Consider the following 17,466-nt stretch of genomic DNA (forward strand, 5'->3'; position numbering starts at 1 on the left):
GGACAAGATTAGAGAGAGTGCGGACAAGATTAGAGAGAGTAGAGAGAGTCGTCTTAGATGGTTTGGTTTCATTAAACGCCGAACATCTAATGACCTTATTAGGAAAGTAGATATTTTATATTCGACTTATGTTAAGAAAGATAGAGTTAGACCTAAAAAGACTTGGGCAAATTATATAAAAAATGTTCTTAATCTATTAAAATTAAATGAAAATATGAAACTCAATAGGACGTAATGGAGAAAAAGGATTCATGTATCCGATCACACTTAGTGGGATAAAGGCTTGTTGTTGTTTTCTTTTTGTTGGAAGACTACTTGTAGCACACAAATACAGACAAACATAACTAAGGAAATTACAAAGTGTTTTGTTCAATCCTGAAGCATGAGATTACTGATGTGGATTGCAACACTGTTCTCAAAGTTTAAAATTAGGGATTCTGTATTTAGAAAATCAAATTTCAACAAGAAGGGTGGCAGCAAGGTGGTCGAGAGCTGGACAGAAAGTAAAACAGCGAGTTGAAAGGGTTCGGAGTGACAATGGTGAAGCATGAGGGCCGGAACAATAATACCAACAGCAATATCTTTGCTGTCCTGGCGTGGGAAGGGGAGGAGCAGTGGCTGGGAAGGTTGGGAAAGGCAGGGACAGCAGTAAGGTTGTGAAGGGGCCGTCCTGGCTGCTGGAATAACGCCATAGCAGCAAGGCTGCTAGGGCAAGGGTCCTGGGCAGCTGACACAGAGATGGCGGCAACGACAGCTAAGAGGGAGGCTGGAACAATGATGACGGCGAGGACAGGGCTGGAGCAACAAGAAGCTGCAGGTAAATAGCTAAAGAGGGTTGTTTCCAGGCAGCTGCAGCAGATATTGTGATGGCAGTAGCTGAGGGAAGGTTGTGGAGGAAGGGGAAGCCGGGAATAGTCACCACTCGGAATGAGATACAACCGAAGTATCATTTGCTCTTAGATGCAACACTAGAATGAGACACTAAGAGCAATCCCAACATAAATGTAATAATAGAAATAAAATAAAATAAATAAATAAATAAATAAGGGCGTCGTTTCGAAAAGATGCATTTTGTCGAGGATTAGATCGCGACCTTTACTATTTGACTCCTCATTCGATCGTATCCAGTGAGAAGGAATGAGAGAGGAAGGAAGAAACAATAGAAGAAGGGGAGCAATTTCAGTGACAAAAATCGGAGAAGGAAACCTTCGTGCCCTAATCGAACGACTTCGCCAGTTTTCATGAGTGCAGAGAAAGAGAAGGAAGGAGTTGCATGTGTGACTCTAGATCGAGCCAAGAGCCGAAGCCACTGCGTGCGTTGAGTTTGATGAGACTGAAAGAGAAGAACTAGGCGCGCGGAGGAAGAGGAGGAAGAAGAAGATTCAAACAGGATGAAGAAGGTTCAAACAGAATGAAGAGGGAAAGGGGGTTTCGTGCCTTACCAGGATTCATATGCTGCTTGATTGAGGAAGATATGGAAGAAAGTGGTGGTGACGGCATGCTCTGGGTTGAGTCAAAGTCAAGGAAGGGAGGAGGTGTGACCTTCGACACTGTACTCGCATAGCAGAGGAAGAAGAACTCACGCCGTCGAGCCAAGACCAAAAAGAGGAAGGAGTGAGCCTCGCGTGTGAGCTAGGACAGAGTTCGAAAGTTTGTGTAATATCTTAAATAAGTTAATAAGTTAATCTATTATTAGATAAATAATTATATATTTGAGAGTATGTTTAATTATTTAATGCAAAGTTTTATTGAATCAGAAATCTAAATATAGGAATTTTGGCCTGAAAAGAGGAGTTAGTGATGTGAACGAAATATGTCTATTAATTATTTAATGCAAAGTTTTATTTTATCTTTAGCAAGATATGTATAATAAATCTCACTCACACTCGAACCAAGCACAAATTGCCAAAAAATTGGAAGTTCGTCACAGTAAAATAAAACCTCAACAGTTATACAAACTAAATTAATGTTAGCACAGTACAAACCTGAAAAACAAATCTTTCTTCCATGCCTTCAACAGAAAGAAGACCTTTCATTCGATATATGTCATCACTCCGTTCCATCAATAAAGTGCCCAACCACGTGTTTGCCTGTAGCCAATGTGAAGTAGTGGCTTGTTAAGTTAAAAAGACCCAATAAGGTATAACAGCGAAGTAAGAAAAAAAAACTACTAATTTACGTTCATTGTATCTTGATTATGAAAAGCAATAGATGGCAATGAAGTCTAAAGCACTTGTATATAGAGAAATAAAAACAAGAAACCTTGTTGAGATCGAGGCTCCCTTCACAAACAATGCTTACAGAAGAAACACCAGGATCATGAATATGATGATGCTCGTGATTATCTGCATAATAAGAGTGACATCAAATAACTTAATCCTTTACTAATTCATGAAAGTGATGCACTACAAAGCGAAGAAATAAATGAACTACACAATTATTATGGCAAAGAGGATATTAAAGAACTAAATAAACTACACAATTATTATTGCAAAGAGGATATAAAAGAAGTTTATGAACTACACAATTAGTATAATACTATTAATGGAAATATAGAACACCAGCAGTCATGTAATAGTTTATAAAGACGTACCAAAGAACAGAGGCAATTATCTCGAGGGAATAAATGAATGGTTAAATATATAATAATCTTGTTGATTTTTTTGAAGTGATAAAATTTAATTATACTGTAAAAGGAAGCAGCTCTTCTCTTATTTCACAATTGAAACATATATTACATATTATATACACTCCCATCTCTACAGATTATAAATATCTTTAATATTAAAAAGATCCTATAATTAGATCTCTTCTAATTAGATTACCCAATATCAAGCTTCCTAATACATAAGCTTTAGATTTATTACTTTTCATAACACTCCCCAAATTGGAGCATAGATATTTATTGTACCTAGTGCCTAGCTTTTTACAAATATAAGTGACCCTAGCTCCATTAAGGGTCTTTGTGAAAACGTCTCTTAGTTGTTCTCAATCTTTACATGAGCTGCAGAATTTAAATTTTGTCAAATCTTTTCACGAATAAAATGACAATCTATCTCAACGTGCTTAGTTCGTTCATGGAAGAAGGGGTTTAAGGATATATGAATTGCTCACATCACAGCTTTGCTGGAATTGTCATTTTAAAACTCATTTCGATCAGAATTGGGAGATCCACATTAATTCACGCAAAGCATGTGTCATTTCTCGATACTTAGATTTTGCACTAGATAGTAACACTACATTATACTTCTCACTCTTCCATGAGATCAAATTGCAACAAAAAAAAAAAAACACTATCAAGTAATGGATCTTCCATTAATCTTGGAACTCACCCAATTTATATCAGAGATACATCAATATTTATATGCCCATGGCTCTGATATGGAATGCCTTATCCAAGAGCTCCTTTAAGGTAACATAGTATTTATTCCAAAACCGACCAATGATGGATTGTGGAGGAAGACATGAATTGACTTATAATGCTAACTGCATAAGAGAGTCGTTGTGGGGTAGTTTAATTTTTTCGCTAACTTCCAATATCATTTAGGATCATGAAAAGGTTTTCCATCCTTGGTATGTTGTTGATTAGGAATTATTGGAGTACTGCATAGTTTGACTCCTAATTTCACAGTTTCTTCTAACAAATCCATAAAATATTTCTGTTGAGATGGAAAAATACCCTTATTGCTCCATAATACCTTAATCTCTAAGGAGTATTTCAAGAAGCCCAGATCCTTAGTGTTAACCTGATTTTGGATAAATGATTTCACAACAACAACAACAACAACAACAAAGCCTTAATCCCACTACGTGGGGTCAGCTACATGAATCCTTTCTCTCCATTGCGTCCTATTTTTAGTGTCATATTTTCATTTAGTTCTAGTAAATTAAGATCATTTTTAATACAATAAGCCCAAGTCTTCCTAGGTCTACCTTTGCCTTTCTTAACACAAGTCGAATCTAAAACATCTACTCTCCTAATCGGATCATCTAATGGTCGACGTTTAATATGACCAAACCAACTTATAGAATCGGATAAATGATAATATGACTTATTACTTATTTAATAATCGGATAAATGATTTCATTGATAAAATTTTATGCATATCATTTCCAATAATAATAATAAACCACTAATAGAATGATCACTGAAACATATTACTTATAGAATACGGTGTGATCACTTTCACTTTTCAGAAACCTAATGATACCAGAACTACTTAAAAAATCAGCGGAAACAAAAGCGACTTTTATTAATATTGAGATAGAGTTACAACATGACACAAACAGAAAGGGAAATACAATAATATATCAATCTCTGGCTTGGACCAAAAGAGAAGATCCATGACAGTGGTGGTCTCGGCGAATTGCTAAGGGAAAGAATCAAGGATGGAGGTTGTGAAGGGGGGGTCAAAGGGGTGATTTGAGAGGCCAGTAGGTGGGTTGCGGCGAACGTGGAGTGGTTGGACAACAGGATTTGCTACAGGGAAAGTGGTGGTTGGCACGGGGATGAAGTCCGGGACACTGGACAACAAGGTTATGTTGTTGGGGGAGGGCGGCTAGGTGTTGGATGAAGGATGGGGAGTTGGACAGCGGGTTATGTGTGGGGAAGGGCGGCTAAGTGCTGGGAGGAAGTCTGGGAAGCTGGATAGCAAGGTTATGTTGTTGAGGAAGGGTCGGTTGGGTGCTGGGAGAAAGTCCGGGAAGCTGAACAACAAGGTTATGTTGTTGGGGAAGGGCAGCTAGGTGTCGGGATGAAGTGAGGGGAGGTCGACGGCGGAGGAGAGGGGGAGGAGAAGGGTTAGGTAAGGGTAAAAAGGAAGATACAACACCAACTTGGAGTAGGATACAATTGCAGTACCACCATCTCCTTGCATACAACATTACAAAAGGGAAAATGATTCCACATAAGAAATCTGAAAGCAAAAACAGCAAAAACTAAAAAGATTCTAAGCATAACACCCCCTATTTATAATGAGGACTAAGAATTATTTTATACAATGTTAAAAATAAGAAAGAAGAACAAAAATAATAAGAATTCAGATTAGGCAAGAACGAATAAACTAATAGAATTTCATATTAAGGCAAGGACGAGTAAAATATATCATAATTTAGAATTGGTAAGGACTTATAATAGAAAAATACTAGGAAGGAAGGAGTGGGGAGAGAAATATAGCCCCTCCACTTGAGACCGGTCCTCCATAACACCCCGCCTCAGTCTCCTACGGTTGGAGGAGCTTCGAACTCACTGGTCGAAGCTTCCAATTCTTCGCCTGTAATCTGAGTAGCACCGGAACCCACTGGTGACTGCATCACCCTCTAAAGCACCAAGAGTCTTCTCAAACTTGCGAGAAAATGTTCATATCAATCTGTCCTCCTGAGGTTGTGAACCAAGCCTATACTGTTGAATCTTCCCAAAGTAACTCACAATCAGTTCAATCGAGTGTGCAAAGAGAGTAATCTGACCCTTCCCGCACGAGGGTAGCGCCAATGTTACGCTGTCGACCTGTCATACCCTCGGTCGTATCTGTCATGTATTTGGAGCAGCTGTCTCGGTGATGACATCACTAAAACTGGTCCCACTAGCGCTACTCTGCTGGTAACGGCTCATGTGATCTCAAGCTCTACTAAGGCAAGTAGGATGATGTGCTTCTCATCCTTGGTGAAGGAATATGTGTTTCTGAATCATTTGTGTTTCGTCATCCGGTCAAACTGCCACAGTCTTCCCAATAGAATGTGACAGACATCCATAGAAACCACGCCACACCACAATTGATCCTGCAACTGGCCTCCGATCGAAAACTCTACCAAGCATCTTCGACTGATGCTAAACTGATTCTCTTTCTTCAACCACGACAGTGAATACGATTGGGAATGTCTCTCGGTTGCAAGTCTCAATTTATCTACCATTTGTGTAGTGCTACGTTCTTGTTGCTCCCGCTGTCGATGATGAGGTTGTATACCCTTCTGTTTACTGCGAAGCGGAAGCAGAATATGTTATGGCAAAGCCACTGCGGATTCCTCGTGTCCTCAGTACGCAGGATCCGTTGAATCACGAACGCCTCTCATTCATCTGATTGGACTTGATACGCCTCACCCTATTCCTCAACTTTCTCATCGTCGCTAACCTCCTCCCCAACAACCTGATCTGTGATGGTGACTACTCTGCTTATGAAACAGATGGAGGCTATGTGACCGTAGTCGTAGCATATGTAACAATTCCGGGCCGATAAGCGTTGGAGAAGCTACTCCTCTCCTGCTTCTTCCTACTCTGAACCGAAGTGTCGCTCCCTTGCCTGGGCTTGCTTGCGTCACCCGAAGTACATTTGTCAGTCGTTGTAACTGTAGGAGAATACCTGCCTGAGGTTTGTTGTCTAAAGAATGACTGTTGTTTGCTTTGCTTCTACTGCCTCTCCACCTTCTTAAGGGCTAGTGTCTGAACATCTTCAACTGATAAACAAGGATGTTGTACCACATCGCTGATAGTTTGTTTCAAGCCCCCCAAATAACGGGTTATGGTGTTCTCCTCTAGCTCTACTCGATCATGACTCATTTGCAACTGATCAAACTGCTCTCTGAACTCCTCTACTAATATCTCTCGCTCTTGCGGGTAGTGGAGACTCAGAAACATATCCTGATAGTAATTGGGTGGGAGGCATTTCCTTTGCATCGTCTTTTTCATTTTCTCCCACCTGGTAATCTTATCGTTGTCTTCCCTTTTCTGTCGCTGCAAGTTCTCCCACCACAAAGAGGAAATTTTCTTCAATTTGATAGCAACTAATTTGATATTCTTATCCTCTGACACATCCTTATATTTGAAGATCTGTTCAACAGATTGCAGCCAATCAATAAAGACTTTGAGATCCATACCTCCCTCAAATTTTGGTAAATCAACTTTGATGTCGACATCTTTGTGCCCTCCAAATGATTTCCCTAAGGGATTCAAACAACCATCTATAGGCCTCCTTTAGCATTGGATTTTGAAACGTTGTGGTATATCTTCTTCATCGCTTAAATTCTCCCTATGTAAGGGATTCAAATCTTCTTCTCTTTCTTCCCTTCGACTCTCCAGATCTTGGTCAAGGGTACCTCCCCTTGTGTTAACTCATCAATCTCTGCAAGCCTCGATTGAAGGCGACGAAGCTCTCGCCATCTCTCTTCCCGGGTAGGCTCGGGCATATATCTTTTGTATTACATGGCTAGAGATTAAGGAATAGGAAAGAAAAATTTTGGTGGGGTTAGGATTTGGGTTGCAGAAATGATATTTGGTGGTAGGAAACAATTTTTTTTGGTTTATGGAGGATGCTAAAAAACCCTACAAATAAGACTAGGGTTAAGCTAGCTCTGACACCAAAGGATACCATAACTAGTTAAAAAATTAGCGGAAACAAAAGCAACTTTTATTAATATTGAAATAGGGTTACAACATAACACAAACGAAAGAGGAAATACAATGAAATAGCAATCTCCGGCTTAAACTAGAAGAGAAGATCAGTGACGATGGTTAGGCAAAGTGGTAAGGGAGCGGGTCAAGCTCGGAGGTTATGAAGGGGGATCAAATGAGGTGATTTAAGAGGCCAGTAGGTGGGGTTGGAGTGAACATGGAGTGGTTGGACAAGAAGATTTGCTACAATTAAAGTGGCGGTTGACGCGGGGATGAAGTCTGGGACACTAGGCAACAAGGTTATGTTGTTGGGGGAAAGGCGGTGCAAGATACAAAACTTCAGAATATGATACAGCCGGAGCATCGCCACGTCCTTAAATACAACCCTACAGAAGGGAAAAGGACTTCACACAAGAAATCTGAAAGCAAAAATAACAAAAAATAAAAAATATATATAAATATAACACCCCCTAATTATATTGAGGACTATGACTTATTCTAGGCAAAGTTTAAAATAAGAAAGAATAATAAAAAATAATAAGAATTCAGATTAGGAAGGGACGAATAAACTAATAAAATCTCAAATTAGACAAGAATAAGTAAAATAAATTAGAGTTTCGAATTGGTAAGGACTTATATTACAAAAGTAATAGGAAGGAAAGAGTGAAGGGGAGAGAAAGGAAAGGAAAAGGTGTAGGGTCAGCAGCCCCTCCCCTTGGGAACCGGCTGGTTCAGCAAAGCTTGACCGAACTCTCCAGGCCGGTTCCCCATAGCCCCCGCGTCACCTAAGGACGAGTATCACGAACAAAATCAGTACATCCAAATATATGTGGCTCAACAGGAAAAAAGAGTTGGCTAGAAATAAAATTTGGTAGGAAATATGCTTCAATAAAACAGTAGAAGGTATTCAATTGATAAAAAAATATGCAGTAGAAACTCCATCAACCTAAAAATGTTTAGTTCCAAAATAAAACAACTCTAATTGTCTCAAGAAAATGTTTATTTTTTCTTTCAGCTATTCAATTTTGGGATGTAGTATCGACACAAGATGGCTGGTGAAGCATTTCATTTTGTGTAATGTGCGTCTAAAAAGGTGCAGAGAAATATTCTTTAACGGTGTCACTTCTCATAATCTTAACAGAAACATTGAATTAAGTTTCAATTTCAGCACGAAAGAATTGAAAATATGATAATAACTCAGTACAAAATTTTACAAAGTAAAGCCAAGTTATATGAGCAAAATTATCTGTAAAAGTAACAAAATATCAAAATTCATTAAATAAAATAGGTTAAGATCCTCATGCATCAAAATGAAACTACTCAAAACTGTAACTGGCTCTTTTATTAATTTTGAAAACATAAATGATGGTGCTTGGCAAATTAACACGACTGACAATATAAAGATGATAATTACTGAAGCTAAGGGTTTAACTATTTTAGCCATAATCGATAATGGAACTCAAACAAAAACAAGGTATTGGAACACTCTATGGTTAAAGGTATAAAACCCCACGTATTCTCGTTCTTTATCAATAATTTTTTTCGTCACAAGGTCCTGAAAAAGACAATGGTCAAGGAAGAATAAGATACAATTAAGAAAACACATAACTGCTAACAAAGACAAGATTAAAAGAGAGATGAGGTAAACTAAACACAAATGTTGAAGGTAATAAAAGTGTAACATTAATGGTGCCAAAACCAAAAAAATTAGAGATAGATCCACTTACTAAGCTGACGGAAGAAATATATTTATGAAAGATGGAAAAAAATTTTGGATTACGTCACGTGAAATGTGGCACCAGAATCAATGACCCATAGAGTGGAAGAGGAAATAAGACAAGTATTATTGTTATCTGACTCAACAAGGGCAGTGACAGAACGACATTCTCGGATGCTTCCTAAAATTTGATGAATTTAGCATATTCGTATGCAAAAAAAATGATTTTGGCTCTAAGAAGCCTCATTACTAGTGACCATGTGAGTTGACTGTGATCAGGAACCCTTCTGATTCTTTTTTAGCAACTTCTGACATATTTCTTCATATGAACAATTTCATGGCAGTAAAAGCAACCTACCCTCGAGCCTTGGTTTCCATAATTCTAAGTTACAGTTCCATAATTGCCCATAGACTAAGATTTACTAATGTATGTACTTTTCTAAGTAGCAAACGTACTAGGTTGTTCTATGGATGAAGCCTAAGAACTTAAAATATGACGCAACACTCTAATATAGGCCTCCCTAAAAATAGTAACTCCAAGGTCGGATAGAATATGTGATTTGACATTTTCATAATGAGATTTGAAGCCAGCTATAAAACTTATAATAGTCATTTGTTTTCTATGAGTCTATTGACTCAGGATATCAGTAGTGCACGTGATACGTGTTAAGTGGTTGATCATATTATTCAGTTCATTAAAACTGCTTGCATAAATAAAAATTTTAAGAAATATTCTCTCCCATAAAATAGAAAAGTCAATTCCTTCACTGCATCTTTAAGTCAGTCGTAATGAATAATATAACCAGATTGATCAGGTTTTATAGAGTTCCACATATGTATAAAAAAGTTGGGTATCCACTCTCATCAACTCAGAATAATTTGAATCAATCTCAGGTGGGGGATTATCAATGAGGAGCTAACAAGTATGGAAAAAGAGGTCAACAAACTGAAAGGTAAACTTTTATTTTGTTAATTAAAATGCTTTCTTTAGTGTCTCTTTCAATTAATATTTGGATACTAAATTGTTATTGATATAAATTGAATTATAAAAAGCTTAATTTTACTATTCAATCATTTTTTTCTAGCATTAGTTAACTCTAAGACTCGGACAAGATCATGACATTCTCATCTCCCAATTTCTAATTGAGATCATTTGGAGTGTCTGCAAGATTACAACCACCCATCCTTGTTTCCTTTAGAAGATCAAAAACATATTTCAATTGGGTTTCCCTTTTGGTTGAAAATACTTTAAAGGTACTAAGTCCTTGGTCTCAAAAACTGATGAGATGCAAGTTTTCAACCAAATCATTTCATGAGTCATCTACGATGAGAATTATATCGTCCACATGCACAATTAGTATGGCTATCTTTCCATCTTTTAATGTCTGAAGAGCATTATATTATTTCCTTGCCCTTGAGTATACCCCCATCCTTTAACAAACAGTGTAAACTTCTCAAAAATGCTCAAGGTGACTGCTTCAACCCGATAAAGACTTTTTTGCTTTACACACTTGTGTCAAAATTTTCACTAAATCCTGGAAGTGCATCCATATACACTTCTTCCTCTAAGCCCCCATTGAAAAATGTATTTTTTTATATTCAACTGTTGTAGGGACAAGTCAAGAATAGTTGCAAGTGGCAGAATAACTTTTATAGAGTTTAATTTTTTACTGGGAAGAATGTCTACAAGTAATTAATGTCATAGGTTTGAGTGAATGTCTTGGCAACCAGTCGAGCCTTGCATCGTTCCAGAGAGTCATCCTAATTATGCTTGGCTATAAAGATTCATTTACATCCGATAGTTTTCTTCCCTCTAGGCAGATCAACCGATTCTTAAGTGTCAATTTTAGAGAGCTTTCAGCTCCTCGTAGACGGCCTCTTTCCACTTGTGACTTTCATAGCTCATGCATAGTATTAGGAATCTCCACACAAGACAAATATGTGATAAAAACCGAAATATGGGTGAGAGATTTTCACATAGTATTAGGAATCTGCACATAATAGATGTTGAATGTAAGATCTCTCCCCTTACAAGTAGCAATGGGATGACGGAAATCATTAGATTTCAAATTAGTGCTACATTCAAATTCAATACTGAAGACTTGGGACTCAAAGATGAAGTGAATTGTTCACGGGGTAAGGCTCGATGAGAACATTACCTGAAATTTCATGGATTCTATGCAAAGCTAGAATTCCTAAACTCTTTCTTTTGAGTTGTCATTTGTCCCGAGTAGGCAATGTCAAAGGGTACCACTTTTGTAATTTTTTTTGTTGCTTCCTTTTTGTTAGTTTTTATAAAATCACGACCATCATGAGATGGCATTGTAAGATGCTAAATTATCTTCAATATTTAGAAAACTAGACTCACTTTCTCTTGATATAATATAACTTGGATTTTCACGTGGAACAATCAAGGTTGAGAAGATATTTTGTAAGTCTTTGATTTGAAGAAAGTCCTGAAAACCAGCAATCAAATTTATCTTTTGTCCCTCCCCCTTGAAGATGAGATGACAAAAGGGGTTGTATTTAAAAAAGGTAACATCTATTCAAACAAACTTTTTTTTTTTAAATTAGGATCAAAACATTTATACCCTTTTCAGGTGGGAGCATAATCAACAAAAATACCTTATATAGCTCAGGGTTCAACTTTACGTTGATTGTACATAAGAATGTTAACAAATACAAAACACTCAAATATCCAAGTAAATCAGAAGAAAGTCAATTTATTGGGAAAATTTTTTCAAAACCTTAAAAGGTATTTCGAAGCTTAAAACTCTCTGGTGTTCTATTAATGAGGGATGTAGTAGTAAGAATGACATTACCTCAAAGATATTTTGGCACCTAATTTATAAATAGCAATGTGCGAGCAACTTTTAATAAGTTTTTGTTTTTCTTTCTACTCAACTATTTTGTTGTGAGATATTGCCACAAGAGCTTTGATGAAATATTCCTTTTTGATAAACAAAAAAATGACCCAAAAATTTTTAAAACTTTTGGTCATTATCACTCCGTAATATTTGAATAACTTTTTTTAAATTATGTTACCAAGGTGTAACAATTTTTAAAAATTATTTCCACTTCAAAATTTATTTCATTAAATACACCCAACTTAACCCGCGGTGACCATTAATAAAGGTAATGAATCACTTTTTTTTTTAGTGTGTCAGATGTTTATAAGGACCTCATTATCACTACAAATCAGAGTAAACGAAATTATTGGTTTGTATATTTGAGGAGGAAAATACACAATGATATTTGACAAACTGACAGACTTCACATTGAAAAGATGACAAATTTTTATTTTGAAATAAACTGTGAAACAATAATTTTAAATACTCAGGACTAAGATGACCTAACCTCTAATATCATAACATAATATCAATCTTTGAAAGCAAAACAAAAATTTAAACAAATACTTTCACATTTTCTATTAACATCAAGTGCATCCTCAAATTAGTAGTCCATCATTTTTCTTAAATCTATCAATAATCCTCCTAGCAGTCAATTCCTGAAACTCACATCAAGAAGAGTAAAAATTAATTTGACACTAATAATCAAAAGTAATCTTGTTAATAAACAATAGATTACAAGAAAAATTGGAAACATGAAGCACATCAACAAGGATTAACAACGATGTGAGTTTGACAATTTATATATCGAAAATTACAGAGAGGATCATCGACCATTTTGACCCTTTTATTGTTTGCACAAGGTTTATAAGATAAAAATAATTTAGAACAACAAGTCGTATAACCAATTGCGCCAGAATTAATTATCCAAGAATGAACAAAATTATGGCTAACACCTAACAATGCAGTGGTATCAACACAATACCATTTTGTGTTGATGCACAAAAGAGAGTCAATGACAATTTTGTAGAGTGAAACAATTTGTGCATGTACTCTAATTGCTCCTTGCAAAAAGGTAATGTATCTGAGTTGGTAAAAGGCTCTAGAATTTCATTAACAGTGGCTTGATAGACTCGACCCACACGTTTAGATTTTTGTTTCTAATTTATGGGTTTATAATAGCTTCCAGCATGTTTCTTTCATATGCCATAATTTTACAATGCTCGTACCATCATGGGTAGAGCGAACTGGTTTTGTAATTTGTTGGAAATAGCAGAAACTACAGATTCTCTTTGGGCACTGATCATCGCTTACTTGTGAGACATCATCAAAGGAAAGAAGAGGACAAGTTCAAAAATCGGAGTCAATTTTGGTTGCGTGTTAGTTTGGCACTTAAAGCTGAGTAGAGGAGAAGTTGATACCAAGGTTAAACCAGTGGAGTATTTGATGGTCCTACTTCCAATTCAGTTCAATTCTACGGTTCATGACACTCGCAAACGGAAGCCTTCTCTATGAAAACTAGAGGAGGAATGAAAAGAAGCTCTTTGTCGTGCAAAATACAAATTGCAATGGCACTGAAGACCGAGAAGAAATCAACAAAGAAGAAAATTGCGCAAATAAGCCCTTCGTCGAAAAACTGGAGGAAGAGAGGGAAGAAATCAGAGGTGGCAAAGAAATTTCATGCGGGAAAGAAGCATCGGCATTGAGAAGTGGCTTTCGACGTCAAAGAAGGGGCAACAAAGAGGAGCTAAAATCCTCTATGTCGTGGTAGATCTTGAACCCTCAACCCATGCACTGTTATGTTATTATGAACACTTATTTTCTAAGCCCATTTTCTAGATCAAATTAGTTTTCAGAGCTTCTGTTATTTTTGAACACTTATTTTCATTATTTATTTTTATTTTTTGTTGTTTGGACGGTTGTGGTTCTGAATTATGATTATAGCTTTTCAAGCATATATATATCCATATAAGAATAATTTTCTTTTGAAAAAACTACTTTATTTAACCTTAGCTCATAAGGTTTATCTCAAGAGTTGATATTAAATTTATTCATCATGCCCCATACTAAACCAAGAATGTGATACCCAGTTAAGCAAAGTCTTAAATCTTATATTAACAAGGCAATAAATTAAATATTCAAGATACATAATAAAAGAGGCAGATATTGCAGAATTATTTCACTTACATGACACTCTTTATGCAAAAAATAAATGTCACTCAAATTGCCCACAGACAATAAGATGAAGTCTGGTACAAGCTAAACTAACAAATAGAAAATCAAATCAATGTTATTTTGTACATATCAGAGGAATGCCAAAGAGCATATGAATAAGTATAAGTAATTAAATGCATCACTTTGAATAGCTAGTGCATGATTAAGGCAATAGGATACAAAATTCCTCTCATGGAAATTACTTAAATTACTTCAAAGCTGGAAAAAAAATGTCAATATGGTATAAGTTGAAAGATTTTAAGTGAATCAAGATATATATTACTATTAATTAACATCAATCAGTAATGGCTCAAACAGTTCCAAGCCACTCAAATATGATACAATAAATAAATAATCAAACATAAATGCAATAGAGGAAAAATAGAAATGCATGTTTCAAGAAAAGTAGAAAAAAAAACAACATTATGCCTTCCTCCTATTAGAACTTTTAAAAGCAAGCTTGCTAGTTGTGCCATATAAAAAATGAGCTATGTCTAACCATGCTTAGGATCATGGTTGTGATGATGATGATGCTCAACATTGTGATTATGATCATGATGTTCATGTTCATGGTCATGTTCTTTGTGATCTTCAATTGAACCTTCAGAACGAACAATGCTCTCTATCCTGTGACAGTACAAAAAAAAAAGAAAGAAATGAAGCATGTAACCCTCAAAAATACCAAAGAGAATAACCAAGAAGACTCTTGCCTATTAAATTTTTATAATTAATTTATGTACAACTTCAAAGTAAACAAAAAAACGGACAAATAAACATTCCAAACAATGAACCTAGAGTGATTCATATGAAGCATTGTAATATTTACAAATCTAATTTCCACAAATATAATTCAAGTCATTAATAACATAACAGAAGCTCTTAAAACTAATTTGATCTAGCCTCTTCTGTTAAAACAAATGCCCGCAGAAAGTCAAACCACCAGTAAAGCATCAGCAACTAGCTTTTGCAATTGTGTGATCAAGCACGACAGGGAAGATCCATAAATACAAACATACATACAAGTGCTCCAACTCCTGCTTCCATGCTTCAACATCCCCCTCAAATCAATCTATAGAGATTAATTATTCTCAGTTTCGCCCAGAATATTTTTGAATGGAGCATTGCAACTCTTATATGAAACCTATTGGAACAAAATAATAAATCAATGCATTTACCAAGTTTTCTTTATTAAGTGTCTAACGACCACCATATGCTCAGTCCATTCTTTTTGTATTGGATTCTAAACAAATTTAATGAAAAACTTGTCATCAATAACATCGTAAATCCTTCCCCCTTAATTTATGATCAACAATTACAATTTTTAACCACAATAATTTGCAGATTCCTAGTAAATTACTCTAATCTCAAAATTGCACATGATCTTGAGACTATTGGATGTTTCTTACTTCTCCATGTTACAAGATTTCTTAAATGAAGTGCAATATGCTGAAAATGATCTTTTATTAACCAGTTATCCCGCATACTCAACATTTATATGTGTTGACCTCACTTTCGGTCAAGGTGTAGCTTTCCCCTCCTTAATAGCCTTAGGATCTAGCCGTAGGACTTTTATGTCGACTACTCCTGGAAAACTAGTGAAGGAGCCCTCCTCATTAGCAATTCTGGACTTTTCCTCGCTCGACTTGACGTTCCATGTGGTAGTTTTGACCGCTATTGCCTAGCAGGTAAGACTACTTCAAAGGAACTCAGGGAGCACTCCTATAGGACTGACAGCCTCAGGATTGACTCTACTCGTTGATTTGGCGTCGTTGCGCTCTTCGTCGTCCTGTTTAATCGAATTCGAACCGAAATTTTGATACGATTCGGACTGCGACGCGTTTTGGTCCCAATCGTCAACAAGGTTGCCTGGACGACTCCGGATGACGAAACGGACTGCGTCGACGCGTTTGGAACGTCGATTTTGCTTAAGAAGGACATTCGCTTCATTGCGACGGCGCGTCTTGGGGAAAATACCTATTTAAGTGTTAATTATAATAATAAATAATATTTTATTATTATTATTATAATTAATAACTTGTATTAAAATCTTTTAACCTAACTCCATCTCTCTCCTTCTCCCATTAAACCCTCGAAGTTTACCTCTCGCCCGAGCCTTAGCTCGCCTCGCCTTCCTCCGTCTCGTTCGTGAGTCGGTTGACGCCTCTTGCGCACACGTCTGTGAGACCCATCCCCTGCGACAAATCCTTATCTCTTTTCTCATGATGTCGCGGCCTCTCGAGCCGCAAACCCCCCCATGCGCGCGCCCTTTTCAGTGGGTGAGTTTAAGCGAGCTCCTCTTCCCCCTGATAGATATATTTACCCATTTGGGGAGACCCAAAAGAGGGGTGCCGAAAATTTGTCTAAGGGAGAAAACTTTGCTCTTTTCCTTTCTCAATCACTTCTTTGATCTTCTGGCGCTTGAATTGGTTTCCTCTTGCTGTTGGAGGAGTAATTGAAGTTGGGGAGTGCGTTTAGAGTTTCTAGTGCTTCAATTAGGTTCTTCTCACTGTTGGGAGGAAAGTTTGGCTAGAGCTGTACTCGACTCTGCTCTCTGTCGAGCCCCCTCTAGCTTGGTGCAGTGGATGGGATAGCATACTTGCATGATATTACACTTATATTTTTGGAAATACTTGGTATTCAAGCATCTAGAAAAGGAAATGTGAGCATGTTTTAGGAATTGGACTTGATTACTTGCTTAGAACGGTGGAAATATGACATGATATAAATATTTCTCTTTTCTCTACTTGCTTGAGATGAAACTATGACATGTATATTACTATGAATAGGAAGGTTGAATAATGGCTTTGAGACAATGTTAGCTCCTCTTGCAAGTATGTTGGGACATGTATTATGGAGCTTTTCACTCATTCTTATCTAGCATAAGATATTGGAGAGTTTATTTGGCCTTTCATGCATGTTTGGGGCTCGGTTTTGGCTTCGTTTTGGCTTCCTCGGTTTTGGCTTCTTGTGGCTTTCCCTTACTCGAAATGCATACTATAAAAAAAATTTTATTTAATTTGGAAAGCTCTGCAACCTGTTTTGAGGGCTTGGTCTAGCTCCTCGTGAAACATCCTTTTGTTTAAATATCTGCCGGAAGTTGTTCATGTTTGGAAAACTCAAGTTAGGGGCCTAAATATACTATCTATGTTATTGTTCTTGCTTAAGGCATAAATTGGCTCTATATCTTGATATTTCAAAAGCTCGTGAGCTGTCCCTCGGCTTTGAATGGTTCGGTTTTATCTCGAAGCGACTGGAATTTTAATTTCTGCTAAAGATTGGATTTTAATCTATGCTCAGGCTTT

The 17,466-nt window shown here is 36.8% G+C and overlaps 1 protein-coding gene across 1 annotated transcript in view; it reads right to left on the bottom strand.

Moving 5' to 3' along the window:
* The window catches only part of LOC110023360 (uncharacterized GTP-binding protein YjiA-like), a 61,734-nt gene that overhangs the window by 1,231 nt on the left and 43,037 nt on the right, over positions 1–17,466 (bottom strand). Inside the window, exons 7-9 of the mRNA XM_020722738.1 lie at positions 14,664–14,791; positions 2,263–2,345; positions 1,986–2,090 (exon numbers count right to left, since the gene is read on the bottom strand). Coding sequence (XP_020578397.1) covers positions 1,986–2,090; positions 2,263–2,345; positions 14,664–14,791 — 316 coding nt within the window. The remainder of the gene's footprint in view (positions 1–1,985; positions 2,091–2,262; positions 2,346–14,663; positions 14,792–17,466) is intronic.

The sequence above is a fragment of the Phalaenopsis equestris genome, unplaced genomic scaffold, assembly GCF_001263595.1.
Source record: "Phalaenopsis equestris unplaced genomic scaffold, ASM126359v1 Scaffold000224, whole genome shotgun sequence".
In the NCBI taxonomy this organism is placed as follows: Eukaryota; Viridiplantae; Streptophyta; class Magnoliopsida; order Asparagales; family Orchidaceae; genus Phalaenopsis; species Phalaenopsis equestris.